The sequence below is a fragment of the Coenobita brevimanus genome, chromosome 70 (genome assembly GCF_032717465.1).
Source record: "Coenobita brevimanus isolate Jiangsu-jjx chromosome 70, ASM3271746v2, whole genome shotgun sequence".
In the NCBI taxonomy this organism is placed as follows: domain Eukaryota; kingdom Metazoa; phylum Arthropoda; class Malacostraca; order Decapoda; family Coenobitidae; genus Coenobita; species Coenobita brevimanus.
Genome location: NC_137023.1, coordinates 57450749 through 57469041, shown reverse-complemented (window position 1 = coordinate 57469041; position 18293 = coordinate 57450749). Strand labels below are relative to the sequence as shown.

The following is an 18293-nucleotide window of genomic DNA, read 5'->3' as shown; positions in this document are numbered from 1 at the left end:
GCAGTGAGCAACCTGTCACCCCATGCTTGTTGCCAGGTCACTAAGCTGCTTCTTAATACACCACAGCTTCAGGATCTATGCATGGACAGACATTCTCATTGCTGCATTGTTTAACAACTCAGTTCAGTAGGTATTTTATGAAGATCGGTGTGTGGTTGTGAAATGGCTTGCCTGAACAGGTAGTTTGCTGTGCTTCTTTGAATGACCGAAATGTTATGTGAATTGTGTTCTTCTGTCTGGCTTTTGGCTCTGAATCTGTTAGGATTTAGTCATATGCCAACCTTTTTCTTATCCTGTCAGAATCACTTGTGATTTGTTGTGCCTCAGTTCATTGTTCTAGCATTGGGGTGCAGCATTCAAAATAATAAACAATCAACTGGATACCTACATTTACTGCTGATGCTAAGGCAACATTGATTACAAATACACTATATGCACAAAATAAATATTAATGACAAACTCTATGAACTTGAAAGTTAAACAGGTTGCACAATTCTGCACAGGGTACACTGACTGCATCAAAAATATCATGGATAAAAACTGTTAAATGATGGCCTACATCTGGAACACAAAAAGGTGACTGGGGTTCTAGCCAGGGTGCAATCTGCAATGTTTAGTGGCAAATGCTGATACGGCAAGTGACTGAAAGTAATGCTAACTGTACATTTGTAGGGAAATCTGACCTGTTCTGAGTTCAATAACGTCACATACTTTGTAGTAACAGGAATGTGAACTGCAAACCACACCAGCACATCCACCAAAACAATGGCAACTGCAAAAACTAAAAACTGTAAGATTACTTTTTTTTTTTTTCTACTATTGGAGGTTAGTGGGTACAGACCTTGGAACTAGTTGGTTTCGGAGAAAACCAGTTTCTGGGAATCTGAATACAGGTATGAGTACCTGTATCATATCTGAAATAAGGTGAGTTCAGTCATAACCTCTACTGATGGCATTACCATTTGCACACCCACTTACTCAACTTTAACTTTGTTACAACATCTAGGACTCAGGGTATCAGAGTCATCCTACTCAAGCTGCATCCTGCGGGAAGGAAAAAAAAAAAAAAACGAAGAGCTCCATTGAAACACTGCATCCCATCAAGGCAAACCTTGACAAATCTGATGAACCTCAGTACCTGACATATTATGGGCATCCTGCATAAGTACTGCACCATGTAAGTGACCCTCAAAGCTTTTGTGTTTGTGTTTGAGCTTATGTTATTTTTAAAATATTTTTTTCATGTGTTTAATCGAGTATACATCTGAAACTCCATGCCCAAAAGCTTATCAACCCCCCAACATGTCACACAGTTTTACATGTCAATACTTCATCATTAAGAGCCATCACCAATGCAGAACATGGTAAATGCTAGGGCTGTCTCGCTCAGGACTTGTGCGATGGTATTAGCGAAGGTGTTTTTATGATGTTAGTGGGTATTATGGAAGATCAGGGAAGTCTTTTTAAAAATAATTCAAATAATCAAACTGTTCCCTGTCCCTACCTGCAATTAAATTTGTGTCTTTAAAAACATCAGACCACTTCTCTGACCACTTGACTACCAGCTTCATCCTTATCTGGAAGAACAACACTAATATGATGATTGTTCAGCTGTGTTGGTATATCCTGATGTTGAGGACAGTGTCAGCCTGATCTGGTGTGAGGCGTGTGATGCCATGTTCAGCCAGTGCCTTGACTGGTGACACCACCAGGCTGAAGGACTCCTTTTCATGGCGCCACATGTGGAAGGTATCACGCAACAGCACCACTGCCGGCCATGGTAGTGTCAGCAGCACAACACATTCCTTCACTCTGATCAAAACAAAGGTCACTATATAATTTACATATAATGTAAAGTTGATCTTGCTATGGCCTCAGGCATATTTGACTGCAAGCTGAAACTGCCTTTCCCCTTCAGTCCACAATCATTCTTTCAGGGGACAGGGAGGGAGCACGAAGATGTTTTTATAACCAGGGAATAAAACCACCTGATTATATCAGTGTGACCTTGTGAAGGCACTCCTCCTTGGTGAATATGAGTATTATACAGGACAGCAGTCTTTCTACTTCCATTACATCATGCATCCATCCATCATCTAACCCAGCGTTGCCCCGTGAGGAGCATACGAGATCGGAGCCAGGCAAGTTGGTCCTGACACTTAAGATGAGAGTGATCAGCCTCACTCATCCCCGAATGGCTTTACATGAACAACAAACCCCAATCACCCCTTGGATATAAACCTGCACAGGCTCAATCCGATTGGAGTGCCTTAATGGCCCACTAAACCACCACATGTGTCATAATTTCATTATTTAGTTACCACCCAGTGTAGTAAATGGTTTCCTAGTATACAGGACACCATTTGGCTTCTCACTCAGTGCAGAGTCACTCATAGACAGAAGGAAGGAAGGAAGAATGAAGGAAAGACAGAAGATGAAGGAATGAAAGATGAGGGGAAAGGACAGGTACCTGAGAGTAGCACTATATTGAGTGAGTGGATGATGAGCATCCCCATCTACAACTACTTCCTTTATATATAACTGAAATTATCATACAGATCTAGCAGCACAAAGGATGACAAAATAAAATACAGTATAGCACACAATATACTGTACACAAATATATATATATATATATATATATATATATATATATATATATATATATATATATATATATATATATATATCCATCCATCATCCAATCCTACATTGCCCCATGAGGAGCATAGGAGCCCAGGGCTAGGCAGTTGGTCCCGACATTTAAGATAAGAGTGACCAGCCTCACTCATCCCTGAGTGGCATTGCATCTGCAATCAATCCCAACCACCCCTTGGATATTAACCTTCACTGGCTCCATCCGACTGGTTTGCAATAATTACCCACTAAACCACCAGGTGCCAAAATTTGGTTATATGGTTACTACCCAGCATAGTAAATGGTTTCCTGGTGTACAGGAAACCATCTGGTTTGTCACTCAGTGTAGAGTCACCCACGGGCAGAAGGATGAGGAAAGAATGAAGGAAAGAAAGACAGAAGAGGGAATGAATATATATATATATATATAATATATATATATATATATTCATTCCCTCTTCTATATATTATATATATATATATATATATATATATATATATATATATATATTATATATATATATATATATATATATATATCCTTAGTGGTGGGTGGGGGCACTCATCATCCACTCACTCGATGTACTGCTGCTTTTGGTGTCTGCCATTTCCTCTCCTCCTTCCTTCAACTTCTGTCTTTCTTTCCTTCATTCTTTCCTCTCCCTTCTGCCTACGGATGACTTTACACTCTCTCTTCTGTCTTTCTTTCTTTCTTTCCTCTTCCTTCTGTCTATGGGTGACTCTACACTGAGTGACGTGCCATATGGTTTCCTGTACACCAGGAAACCATTTATTACGCTTGGTGGTAACTATATAACCAAATTATGGCGACAGGTGGTTTAGTGGGTAATTAAGGCACCCCAATTGAACTAAGTTTCTGTAGGTTTACATCCAAGGGGTGGTTGGGGTTTATTGCTCATGTAATGCCACTCTGGGATCAGTGAGGCTGGTCACTCTCACCTTAAATGTCAGGACCAACTTGCCTAGCCCCGGGCTCCTACACTCCTCATGGGGCAACATAGGATTGGATGAGGGATGGATGGATGGATATATACAGGCCTATACAGTATATATCTACTCACAGTCGGAAGAAGTTTTCTGGTTTCTGCGTAAACTCGCCAAAGATTGGGAAGAGTCCACGTGTCATGTCAAACTTAAATTGTGCACCACCAGCATCACTGAACCGAGTCTCCAGGATTACCTCCTCATACACATACTGGAGAGAGGCAAAACACTAATTCAACATAGGAAGGTTCCTTTCTTATATAAGCAATGTTCATATTGTTAAAAATTTTCTCATGATGAAGACAACTCCAGTAGGTTACTCCCGCTGATGTTAAATAATTTTAATCGGCTAGGCAAGTTATAGGACACTGGGAATAGTAAAATCACAACTGCAATGAGTGTCATGTATAACAATGAAGTACAAATATGTTACCTTGTCAAGTGTGTCAGCCACAATCTTCCAAAGCTGTATGAAGAGGGGTGGGGCCAAGGCATCCCTCAGAGCGTGGAGGTGCCTCGCCAGAACCTCCAGTAAGGGACATAAGCTAGAGGTTATATTTTTATCAGTTAAGAAGGCTCCATATACTTTTCTTTGTTTGAGTTGTCCTAAATCTGCCAATTGTCTATACTGCATACCAAGCTGTAACAGCAAATTAACACCAAAATATAGTGCTAGTTGTAGGAACTGCAATTGTAAAGAATGAAGAGCCACTGTATTGTCATTGTTTGCCACTGAGCTATTTGAGAAAAGCTGCACAAGGACAAAAACTGGGTCAAGTTAAGGTGAAAGAACTATAGTACCTCTTTCTTAACACTTCTCCTCTTGAATGCAAGGGCCAATGCCCAAAAACCTCATTTTTCAAGAAAAGTGGAAGATGACTTTAAATTCCCTTGACTTGAATTGACTTGAACCAACAGAATGAATCCTGATCATTTTGCCCACTGTGCAACAGCTTAATCCTTTTACTACTGAAATGTATGTAATTTCATACAGTGCTTAATGGATCAAACCCAACACTAGCATTTTTGGACACTGGCCCTTCTTGCCCTCAGCTGGAGAATTTATCTTCAGTATAACACTTCAGTATTCTCGTTCATGCTACTTATATCCTTTTAATACTGGTATAGATTGTATTTTATAAATAACATAAATGAGAACATTAATGGGCCATATGCAAAAACAAACTGGTAGCTAAGGAAACAGTGCTAGAAAGCCTCCTAAACTGACAAGAATACAGACCTGGGGCTCAGCTCAACAGGTCCAGCATGGGGCATGAGTTGAGTAGCGTTATGGAACCATTTGTCTCGACGGTATGGTTGACTACGAGCGCGCACCTCAGTGAATACATAGTTGGCCAGGGTGCGGATCATGTCCTGTTCAATGTGCTCGTACAGCCGGATGGCCTCATCAAACACAGAGCCTGTCACTTCTGCTAACTGGCTACTTGTTGGCAACACAGCATTCACATTCAGAGACTCAAAGGCATCCTGGAATGAAAAATGACAGCAAAGGATTGCACTACATTGTAGCAATTTTTGCACATCTTACATGGGCAAGTAGCTCTACTATATACATTCAAGCTGCAGTGCAATAAATAAAATACCTTGTCAAGTCTGGGCATATTCATTAAAGGAATGAGTGTGACATTTATTATATATGTTGAACTGTAACTATCTTCAAATGTTTCCTCAGAACTCTTCATGAGTTTATTTTCAAATTTTGACTGGAATTCATAAAAGCAACATTATTCCTCCTCCTCCTCATCATCATCATACTAACTGTACTTCTTCTGTAACAAAGGGTGGGGAAATGTAGAACATAAGTCCTAGATCACTTCATTGAAAACTTGTCCCTCTGAGGCCCTGAGAGGCATTATCCATTTACTGTAATACACCTCAATCAATATTTGGATGTAAGCCCTTGTGGGCCACATCTGGCTGGAGTGCCATAACGCACTGGACCACTAGGTATCTAATCATCATCACTACAATCTCTTTTTCCCACCCAAGGATGGTGTGATAGGGTTCACACAGCAAAAGAAACCTGGTAGAGGAGAGTACTAAACTGCATACCCAGGCATCTAAACAAATCCAACTTTTACACTTTCAGCCAAGATGAAAGAGTTATAAAGAGCTGACCTGTCTGGCAAGCTGATCTGGAGGAAGGGGTGATGATGGGATGTAAGCGAGGTCATGGGCTGTGAGGGTGAAAGCCGATGGGTCATCTGGTGAGGCAGGGGTGGAGGTGGTGGTGACAGCAGAGGCAGGCTCTGGTGCATCACGTCCAGCCACTGCTGCCTTTGTCTGCTCCTGGATTCCTCGGAAACACTCCTGGTAGTAACCCATCTCAACAAAGAACTGGAATATATACAGTAAGCACAACTCTTTAAACTCATGGTGCAGCTACAAATAAAAACACAAAAAAGCAAATCTATAAAATCAACTCTTTCAAAATGTTAAAATCCTATTATAAACCACCCTATCAAAAGGGCAGAATAACATGCAAGGAGGTCAGTCCAATCAAGAAGTTAGCCAGCAATGCAGTGGACATCTAAAAATCCTATAATGTCAACTTATCCACATCTATGATTGGCTAGGAATAGCAGAATGACATACAGGGAGGTCAGCTCAGTCATGATGCACAGTATGACAACAATGCTGTGGGCAGTGAATGCAAGACATATTCAACCTGCTCTTGTTTGAGAATCATCCATCCACCATCCAACCCAGTACTGCCTCATAAGGAAGTAGATGCCTGGGGCTAGGGTACTCTGTCCACATATTTAAAGGAAGAGTAAACAGTTGCTCACCCTTCAGTGGCATTACGTGAACAATTAACCCCAACTTTCACTCAATTGCTCCATTAGGCAACATCAAACTATAGCAAAAACTAAAAATCCTATGATAAGCCAACCTTTTCTATTTATGGTAAGCTAGGAAAGGCAAAATGACATACAGGGAGGTCAGCCCAATCGTGAAGTGTGGCAGCAATGCGGTGGACGGTGTTGAGGATGGCAGGGTAGTGTGAAGCCAGAGGGTCACGCCGCTCACTCTTCATCACCTGCAACACCCGCACTCGGAAGTCATCAATCAAGTCCAGCTGCAGCTCCAAGAACTGAAGTCTGTCAAAGACAGGCAGGGTTTTAGCTATGGGCACACCTCATATATAACATTTAGGATGTCATCATCATAATCATTATCCTGACCTCTTTTTCCCACCTGAAGAAGGAGTAAGCCATAGACTAGAAAAAAAGAATGAGAAGAAAACGAAAGGAGAACCAATCAATAGCATGCCCAATGAAATGAAGCAAATACTCATTCACTCACTATTCAAGCCCCCACTATTCAGAATTGACCTCATGCTATGAATGTGTGCAAAGTAAAATATTGCTTTAAGTGAAACATGTTCATCTGGGTCAGGAAGGAGAGGCTATAAACACTAAAAATGCTGAATAACTTATTGTTGACAAATTAGAGAAAAAGAAACACCAATGTGGGACTAAGTGTGTATTGATGTTTCGCCTCACGGCTTTGATTTCTGGTCTCAAAATAACTTTAATTTGAATGATGAATGTCTGGAAGTGAGAAAAAAAGAGACCTAATTCATCATAATACTAGTCCCTTCAATCTGATGATGTAATTTTCAATTTTCTCAGGTCACTATCAAACAATTTTGCATATATTAACCCCCTGACCCTGGTTCACATCTAAGGATGTGTGGTGGACAGGTGCCGGTTCACATCAGAGGACTTTTCATATTTCGCAGGCATGTTTTAACTTAATGTGCCAAACTCACTGAAGGTGGTGTGGCAGGCTCTCTCATGCATCTGAGGGTGCATGAAAAGGCTAGCTGGGATAGCTGAAGAGGGGGGTGGGGGAAGGCCCATCTGAGGCAACTGAGGTGCATGGGGGCGAGGCATGCAGGGACAGAGTAGGGTGGGGGACAGGCAATTGGAGGGGCAGAGTACACGTTTACTGACTGCGGTCAGCACTAATAGAGATATACACATTTGTGACTGATTTATAAGAAAAAAATATACAGTATATTTTTTGGAAAATCTAAATACAAAAATAAGCCCGGTTGTGGGAAGGGGACAGGGTGCAGAGAGCTCGGCATCAGGGGGTTAAGGAAAACCTCTTGCAGCGAAAGAGTAAAGTCAAGGGTCCATCAGCATCCTGTATTATTTTCTATTTCCCAAAACCCTTTTCATGCTCTACAGTGTTTGTGTGCCTATGAGGTGGAGCCAGGATTCAGGGGGCTTGATTGGTGAATGAATGAGGGTAGGGACCAATTAACTAAGCAGACTTTGGTCAGGGTAATTTGCTTTCTATCAAGTTTTTCTTGTCCTCTGGACCCTGCCTAACCTTATTTTTATGTGGGAATGAGGTCTGGATGATGATGATGGTGATACAAGGTCTGCTTTGTACATTCAGTGATAGCATGGGTGCTTAATACTCTCATGACATCCAAAAATCAATGCTTCTTACACCAGCAAACTGAGCCATCCCTGCAGCACACAAGATAAAAAGGCAAAATACATGGACTACCCTGTATGTCACTGAACTGAACATACCTGTGGCCTGGTTGTGGGAGTCTCTTGTAACGGTCAGTGATGCCCTGGAGTAGAAGCAGGAGCTGCTGCCCACAGTGGGCTGCCTCACCCCCCTCGCCTTCACTCCACGCATCCACACCAGACACAACCTCATCCATCACCTCCACTGCAACTATTGGTCACATGGTTATCATCACCACCATCCTTGTAAAGGACAATGAGGTCAAGATGATGACTAAAATATATATATACAGTATATATATATATATATATATATATACACAGTATAAGACAAGCTAAGAAAAACTGGGTGAGGCCCAGTTACCAGTACATCAGGAAAAACCGATTGGTTCTAAGTATGTACAGCTCACATTTGCGCTCTACATGTATCCAGCGAGGGAAGGTTGGAGGGCGTGTGAGGACAGCGAGGGGAGATGGCTGAGAGGCAGGGTAGCCATGGGTAAGGCTCAGCTCCCTCTCGAAGTTGAGTGTCTCCTGCACCGTGGCCGAGAACAGGTCATCATCATACTGAAGGTGAGGCAAGTCTGACGCCAGCTTTACCATCACCACGCGCACCAGCCCTCGCATGAACTCCACCTGCAACAGTCACCTTCATCATCATTATCATCACCAATATCCTCATGATTACATTTTCTATGACCATTATTGTGATCATCACCAAGGCTAATCATCATCATCATCCCAGCCCTAAAAATCATCATCAGCATCTTCATCATCATCACCAACATTATTTTCATCATCTCCCAGTCCTCGGTCTCACTTAAGAGATAGGAAGAAGTAGGAGTCAGAGATATAGAAAGGAGAGGTGCAATAGTAGACATACAACACAACACATCCAGTGAAAAGGGGCCAAGTCATGATCCACACATCATTCAAGCCTGTAAAATCCTTGCTCTACCTCACAAGCACAACCATCTACACATTTATTTTGTCATGGTACCTCTCCTAAAACTTTCCGGCACATCCATAACTTTCATATACTAATATAATGATTTTAGCAGTTATGGATCTGATAATTAATGGTACAAGACACAAGGGGAATGTGAAGGCAACATAGCTACCTTAGCAATGATGTGTTTGGACCTAATAGTTAGCTCATCATCATCAACCAGACCTCCTTTACCACCCTAAAGCAGGGTGAGTAGTAGTAATGTCCAGACAGGCCAAGTTTGCCTAATCCAATGGGCCACGCTTCCATTCACTCGCCATTCAAGTCCCCAGAATCCTAGTTCTATCTGATACGCCAAAAAACTATCATCACATTCTGTGGCTTCGCATAAACCTATCCAACAGAGTCAATCTGGAGGCTGTCACGTTGAAAAAGGGGTGTCAAATCCCCGATCATGCACTTCTTCTCACAATATTCATCCAGCCAACTCGATCTCATCAGTCCCCTGGCCTCACCGACTTCCATACCTCTCTTCTTCACGCACTCATGTACCATATCCCTCCATCTTCTCCTTGGCCTACCTCGCCTCCTCCCTCCTTCAAATTTGTTCTGATATACCTTTTTCACCACTCTGATGTTATCCATTCTCTCCACATGACCAAACCATCTCAGTACACTCTCTTTGATTCAGGTGTCCACAGACTTCCTCACTCCGCATCTTTCACGAATCACATTATTCCGTATCCGATCCACTCTCTGTACTCTACATACATTCCTCAGCAGTCCTATCTCCACTGCTCTCACTCTTGACTTTTCATTTTCATGTCACACCACAGTCTCACATCCAAATGTTACAGTTGGCACTAACACTCCTTCATGTAAGCATCGTGCAGCCGCAACACTCAAGCCTCTGTTTCTTATCATGGCCTTCATAGCATCAGCTACTTTCCTTCCTTGTGTCACTCTACTTTCCACTACTTTTGCACATTTTCCTCTCTTTTCTATCACTGTAACTGGGTATTTGAACTCTCTCACCAATTCTAGTAACTACATTCACTGTAACATCACACTGGGAGTCATCTCTCTCAATTTCCATCACTTTACTCTTTCTACATTTATTATCAAGGCATGACACTCAGAGACAGCAGCAAAACTCTGCACTAGTCTACCAAGTTCTTGTCCAGTATCTGCAAGTAGTACTACATCATCAGCATACAACAAATATGAGATATTCCATCCATCACCATTCATTACTAACACCATCCCTCACTCCATGACTCGTGTTTTTACTTCTCTCATCACCCCATTTATATATATACACAACAACCATGGGGACATCGCACAACCTTGCTGCATGCCCACACTGACTACTGACTGTGAACCATTCACTTAGATGCCCATTTACCCTTATATATGCCTTACTACCATCATAAAACTCTTGATGGCACCTAGCAGCTTACCAGCTACACCATACATGTGCAAAACTTTCCACAATCCTTCACTGTCTACTTTGTCATATGCTTCTTCCAAATACATAAATGCCATAAACACCAAAGAGTCCTCACAAGCCTTCTCCACTATCTGTCTCACTACAAATATTTGATCCATACATTCTCTGCCACTCCTAAAACCACCCTGTTAATCACTCACTAGGAGTTCTGATATCTCTCTTACTTTCTCTATAATAATTCTTCAATATAGCTATCTTCCCTACAACACTCAATAAATTTATGCCACAATAATTCTTGCACTCACTTCGCTCACCTTTATTTTTTTACAGGGATACAATCACAGACTTTTTCCACTCTGCTGGCACAGTTTCACTCATCCATGCCTTCTCACATATCTCCAACAAGCATTTCATTTCGCTCTCTCCACCGCACTTAACCACCTCTGGATGCACCTCATCAACCCCAGCTGCTTTCCCAGTTTTCAGATGCCTCACAGCATTTTTCACCTGTGTGAGTGTCACACTTCCTGGCACTGCATTTCTTCTCTGCAAATCCCCAAAATCAATCACATTTACAGTGGTTCTTCTCTCTCTATTCCCATTCATCAGGATTTCAAAATATTCTTTCCATCCAGTTTTTACTTCATCCCCATGGGTTAGTAATCTACCACTTACATCCTTCACACTTTCACATTTCTTTCTGCTGTCACTTCTACATTTCTGCACCTTTTTCCATAATAACTTCCTATTTTCAGAGTAATTTGCATTTTTCTTCCTAGCTCATCATTTACCTCCTCCTTTTTCCTCTTCACTAGTCTCCTCATGTGCTTCTTGCTCTCATTATATTCAGTTCTTATTTCAATTAAGCCCCTGTCCTATAACCACTCTAGCCATTTCTTCTTCTTTTCGCCACTGCTCTCTTAACCTCTTCATCCCACCATGCTGTCTCTTTCTTCTTTGTTGTTAGTCTTGCCACACCACACACTGCTTTAGCATTCCTAACTAAGCAATCCCTATATGCATTCTACAGGCCATCCAGATACACTTCATTCCAATTCACTGATTCCAACTCCACCCCTACTTTGGTCCTGTATTCATCTGCCATTTCTTCAATCCTCTGCTTCCCGGCTTTCAGTCTTTCTCCATGGCTGCTCCTCTCTCTCCTGGTCCACCTCACTCCTCTCAGCTTGATCTTGCATACCACAATCACTTGATCTGACAGACCTCCACATTGTTCTTTCATAGCCCTTTTATCAACAACCATTCCCAGCATCAAGCTCTCTACGAGCAGGTAATCAATCAGGGTTCTTTCAGCATGATCCCTGTTCTCTCTATACCATGTATATTTGTGTGTCTTTGTGTCTGAAATCCTTTCCTGAAACATATCGTTCAGTCATTTTCCATTATCATTTTCTCCTGGTACGGTACTCCATTACAACCCAATATGTCATCCACAGGACCAGTGCCTACTCTTCCATTCATATCGTCCATTACGATATCTTTATAGCTCCTGGGCATTTCTCCCACTGCTGCATTCAGCTCATCCTAAAATCTGTCTTTCATTCTTACTCCTGTCATCACACGGTGGATATGCTACAATCACTGCCACTTTCACCTTCTCAAAATTGAACTGGACATACATACATCTCGAGCTGATACATTTGTAATCCCTCATTCCACTTTCCCACACTTCACTCATCAACAAGCAACTCCTTCCCTGCATCTTCCTCGTCCATTCATGTCCAACCTTACACACTTTACACCCTCCCACTCCTCTACTTCACACCTTTTCATCTTTGTTTCACACAATGCCATCACAGCATATCTCACACTCTTGAACACATACACCACTTCCACCCTCTTGCTCTCCTCATTCACACCTCTCACATTCTACATGACCATGCAAATCTGCTGATGCAACAAAAGATGTAAGAAATGTGAAGGTAAACACAACATTGATGTTTTTCAACCATATGCAATTCTACCTGAAGTTAGTCCACATTTTCGTCTTTTGTAATCCATTTCCCATAGTTTAGTATGAGAATAAGATAATACTGTTGCTCTACATTCTATACACTGCACTTCTTCATGACTAGCATCATATCCTAATGTTACTGTAATCTATTGTTACTACTGAACATTCATAATGGAAATAGAAATTTTAAGCCTAGTTATAGTGAGAAGAGACATATGACTGTAGGAAACCTTAGCATTGACGTGTTCATGGTTGCAGCGATCAAGGACAGGTTGGATGCGTGTGGTGAGGAAGGTTTCATGGGCCGAGATCCATTTGAGCACCTGGGTGAAGTACCACTCCGGGTTCTCTCGGCTGTTGGTAGCACGGTTCCCACTGAAGTGAAACAAGAACCTCACCTGCAATTGAAGGTGGTAAACACAGAAGTCAATATCTGCTGCTTAACAAGAACACAGATGAAGAAGGAAGAAATGAAGGTGGTCTAGCTACCTCCATAATGAATACTTTGGTTCAGATGGGTCACAGGTGTGTACATGCAGGGAAATGTGCCCTACTGCTTATATGAGCTTTACATCTCATCATTAGTTCATGCACCTTTATTACTTACTAGGGAAAGTATGTGACTGGAGCTAGGCAACTCACTCCAATATAGTAAATGGTTTCCCAAGTTGTAAGAAACTATCTGGCTTGTCACCTAAGTGCTTGTTTAAGGACTCAACCCTTTCATTCTAACCATGAATTTCGTATGATTTACAGGTTTGCATTTAGGGAGAAATTTTCAAACTTGGGGGAAGGGGGGGGGGGGCTAAATACAGGGTATTACCTAAATTGATACCCTCACCACTAAACAACCTTCCTAAGTTGAGCAAAACTACCTGGAAAAAAAAAAAAAAAAAAAAAAAAAGGCCGAGTTGGAAGCATTAAACAATATAATTCTCGCAGAGTAGGTAAAGTTTTGTACTTGGAGTGGGCGTAAGAGAAGGTGTATGGGCAGGAGTGGCTGCTGGAAGTCACACAACAGGCCTGAGGCAGCACCACCTGGAGTGCTGGGGGTCGGGGGGTCCACTTCACCAACCTCACTTGCTAGCTCATCTGTAGCCAATAAACAGGGAGAGATCTGGTAGGATAATCTGACTTGGACTGCATCATCTTCACCCCGATTCTACTTCCCACCCAAAAGATAAGATGAGGCAGGATTCAGAAATAAAAGAGAAAGGAAAGTAGGAAAACTATAAAGTACTACAGCTACCCAATACCCAGTGAAATGGGTCACACTATCATTACTGACCATTCAAAGCTTTGGAATCTTTGCTCCATCTCACAAGCAAAAACACCTGCACAAACCTTTTTTGTATTATTTTTTACAGATTTATGATTTCTCACCACGTGCTATATAGTCAACCTATTGAATACCATGTCAAAAATGACTGCTGAACCCTTGTCATAAGCTTCTCTATATACACAGTACTTCATCCATCCACTTCAGCTTCTTGTCATTTTTTAAATTTTATATCTATATCATCTTGCATTCTCACAAACTCATTTATCATATATATCCACTCCTTCAGACACACTGGGTTTAATAATTCCTTCAACTGTCTGACTAAATAATATATAACATTTACAGTAACTCTAGGCTTAAAGCTGTCAGTACAATGGCACCTTTTCATTTTGTTCCGGCCACCAGCAACTGAGTTTAAATAGCTTACGAGAGATCCCTCATTTCAAAGGCATCAGAAATTGTCTCTACTAACCTGTTCATTATAATTAAATTTCTTATTCTTACTGCCACCAGACTATTATACAGTATTTATTTTTTGAAAGCCCCTGTAACAAAAGCCTTAATGACCTTATATTTGCTTTAAAGTGCTGGCATTATGAATCATATGCAAGTAGCTTCAGGGATTTTGTAACACATCTTTCTATGTGACTTATTTTGTACATTATACCTCATTTTCCTCGTGTGTTACTCTTGCAAATTACTGGTATGCTAATATAACGATATAAATAACATACAACAGAGTATTAAGGTACAATATGCAAAATAAACTACTAAGAGGGACTACAAAGACTCTCATACCACTCAAAATACAGCCCTACAGTATGTGTGAGCATACCTGGAAGAACGAGCTGCAGGAGGTACTGGGTGAGTGTACAGAGGCGCTGCAGAGATTCTGGTGAAGCTGGGGTCTGGTGCACCGTCTCTGATCCGGAGGTGAATGGCCATTTGATGCTCTTCAGGACACTGTCAAATTCACTGAAAAGTTGTATAATACTGTACTGTATTACCAAATATGTCATGGTGGTGCCTCCATATTCAATATCGTCATCATCATCGCTATCCCAGTCTCTTTTCCACATACAAAGATGGGGTAAGACAGGATACAGAAAGCAAGAAAAGAGAACTATTCAGTCAAGGCCCATCTCACTAGGGATGCTGTTGATTAGTTCTCCCTTTATCAAATCAACTTGGTACAGTAACTCTCCAAAATCATAAGATATTACAGTATGTTATACTGTTTGGTCTGGAGTAAAATACCAGTATATACCAGGTAATTGTTTTTGTCATAAGAAAACATCATGGTTCTGATACCTAACAGAAAACTGAGTATGGAAGTTGCAAGATGATTACCTTACCTGGTGAATGTGTGAATAAAGACCCTGTTCCAATGCAGGAGTGTGTGTGTTGTGTATGTACGCAGATGTGTGCATCGTGTGTGTAGGGTGGCAGTGGTAGCAGCCAACAGTTTGCTGTACCCAACCATTGCCCTTCCTTCAGCCCCAGTGTGTACTGCAGACTCCATTTCTCGGCTCAGCTCATGTATGCTTGAGACAAACTCCTGATACTGTCGGACTCGCTCCAGCTGCCGCACCTGTCTCACTCCCTGCCCGAAATCATCTAAAAGAGGTGCCATTTTCTTAGCATGTGCCTCCACCTGCACCTTCAGGTATTCACATTCCTTCACTAGGACCTTCTCTTTCTCCAAAGCTGCCTCTGCTGTAGCCACAGCTCTAGATATCTTGTCCGGGGCCTCTGTCTTTGTGAACCGCAGCTGCAACATAAATTATTTACAGTAATGCATCAGTGACTCTTGTAGTATTTATAAAGATGGGATTAAACTAGTTTCCAATATGAGTGGACACCATCTAATGCAGCCACTCAAGTACTGTAACTAAAATACAGTTCTAAACAGTACACTAAGTACAGAGAGTATCCCCTTACTGTTTGTTGTAACTGGTCCCGTGCCACGGTCAGTTCAGCTACCAGGTTCTGAACATTGCTCAACTGTTCCACCGACCGACCCACCACTGTGTTGAGCTGCTGCATTACCTGAACATCACACAGGAGCTATTACAGTAAGAAATGATCTCTTTAGCTCAGACTACTTACATGATAAGTGCTCTCATAAGACTCAAACATCTTTATCTACTGCAAGGTATAAGCTGATCACAATTAATACAAACAGCTAACAAATATAAGTAGCTAGGGTACCAGTACAGTTAAATAAGAATACGACAGAGCTGAACGAGTTAGAAACTATACTGTATATGGTATGGTGTCAGCAAGTGGGTAGGTGAAGGGTTAGTGCCCCTCCCTGTAAAACAAATAACTCAGAGTCAAATGGCCACCCCTTACGGGATTATGGTGTCTGGCAATAGATAGACAGATAGATTAATCAACAAAAAGATCCACCCATCCATCATCCAATCCTATGCTACCCCATGAGGAGTGTAGGAATCTGAGGCTAGGCAAGTTGGTCCTGACATTTAAGATGAGAGTGACAAAAAGATTATGACAAATAATAGCTAGTGTAGTCCTCAACAGCTGATCCATAATAGTACCGTACTACAGGATACAAATGGGCCTACATCACATTACAGAATGATATCACCATAACAGGACTCTAATTCCCTCTTTAGCAGTAGTCATGCTTGAATGGTAATTCTCATCTTGAATCTCTCATGTTCGGCAAATTTTAATGCATGTCCAATAATACTACAAAAACATATACACTGCACATACATTGTCATCCAAGCAAACAATGTCTAAACTTATATGAACAAGGATTTTTTATACTGTACTACTAGTAATATGGTTGTACTAATGAAATGTCAACTCAGTTTCAATTATATACAGTACAATGCCTAAACACAAACCATGGGATAGAATGCCTTGCTCTACAATACCATTTCTATCATGCTGCTAATGCATGAACTTGGTAGCATTCCACAAGTGGCAAAGTTATGTGATGTCCTCATGGTTGTTCGACATATATATAGATGGAGTGATGAGAGAAAAACACGTGTAATGGAGAGAGGGCTGGTGTTGGTAATGAATGGTGATGGATGGAATATCTCAAATTTGTTATATGCTGATGATGCAGTGCTACCTGTGAATACCGGACAAGAGCTCGGTAAACTAGTGAAGAGTTTTGTAGATGTCTGTGAGTGTCATACTCTGAGAATAAATGAGGAAATGAGTAATATAATGGTTACTGAGAGACAAGGTGACTCCCAGTGTGATGTTACAGTGAACGGAGAGAGACTGGAATTGGTGAGAGAGTTCAAATACCTGGGTATAATGGCAGAAAAGAGAGGAAAATGTGCAAAAGAAGTGGAAAGTATAGGTACACAAGGAAGGAAAGTATCTGGTGTCATGAAGGCCGTGATAAAAAACAGGGGCTTGAGTGTTGCAGCTCTGTGAGGCTTACATGAAGGAGTGTTACAGCTAACTTTAACATACCGGTATGGATGTAAGACAATGGTGTGGAATGAAAACGAAAAGTCAAGAGTAAGGTCAGTGGAGATGGGACTGCTGAAGAATGCATGTGGAGTACAGTGAGTGGATAGGATATGGCATAATGTGATTTGTGAAAGATGCGGAGTGAGGAAGCTTGTGGACACCAGAATCGAAGAGAGTGCACTGAGATGATCTGGTCATGTGGAGAGAATGCATGGCAACAGAGTGGTGAAAAAGGTATATCTGAGCGAATTTGAAGGAGGGAGGAGGCAAGGTAGACCAAAAAGAAGGAGGAGGGATACCGGTATGGTGGATGTGTGTGTGTGAGGAAGAGAGGTATGGAAGTTGGTGGGGTTAAGGGACAGACAAAAGACCGAGCTGGTTGGATGAATTTTGTGCGGAGACATGCATAACCAGGGATTTGGCACCCTTATTTAAACTGACAGCGTTTGGATTGACTCTATCAGATAGGTAGATATGTGCAACTACAGAATGTGGTGAAATTTTTTTTGCCTATCTGATGAAGCCGGGATTCTGTAAGCTTGAACGATGAGTAAATGGACGTGTGGACCATTGAATTGGGCAAACTTAGGCTGTCTGGATGTTGCTACTCAGGATGGGAAAGGAGGTCCGGATTATGATGATGATGATAATGTCAAGGACCAGACCATGTGTACTACAGCAAGGGTAGCTGCTCAGAATTCTTACCTTATATTTGATCTCATCTTCATCAACCAAAGACTGAAGGCTGGCATCCAAATCTTGCGTCCCCATTATGACGAGCATGGTAACACTTCAAATTCACAATGCTAGAATATCTTAATCATTATTCTCTTGCTGACTGTTTCTTTCAGTCATATCATATATGTATATTCATTTCCAACTTAAGCATTCTTGAAAAACACAATAATGATTGATATATGCATGTAGCTACTGTATATCCAGTACAGTAGGCTCCCATCTAATACCAGTACCTGGTACTGTATGCTGTATCTTTCTTAAATATGCACTAACATTACAAG

At 41.5% G+C, this 18293-nt stretch overlaps 1 protein-coding gene across 1 annotated transcript; it reads right to left on the bottom strand.

The window, feature by feature from the left end:
* Positions 1–1518: 1518 nt before the first annotated feature.
* Positions 1519–18130, bottom strand: Rint1 (RAD50 interactor 1). Its single transcript, XM_080277627.1, has 14 exons — positions 17980–18130; positions 15754–15861; positions 15168–15583; positions 14648–14787; positions 13492–13622; positions 12761–12928; positions 8567–8792; positions 8217–8367; positions 6599–6764; positions 5782–6000; positions 4883–5130; positions 4076–4187; positions 3720–3853; positions 1519–1812 (listed from the first exon to the last, which is right to left on the bottom strand). Exons 1-14 carry the CDS (start codon positions 18055–18057, stop codon positions 1608–1610), a joined length of 2502 nt encoding a protein of 833 aa, XP_080133753.1. The 5' UTR covers positions 18058–18130; the 3' UTR covers positions 1519–1607.
* Between the last annotated feature and the right edge of the window lie 163 nt (positions 18131–18293).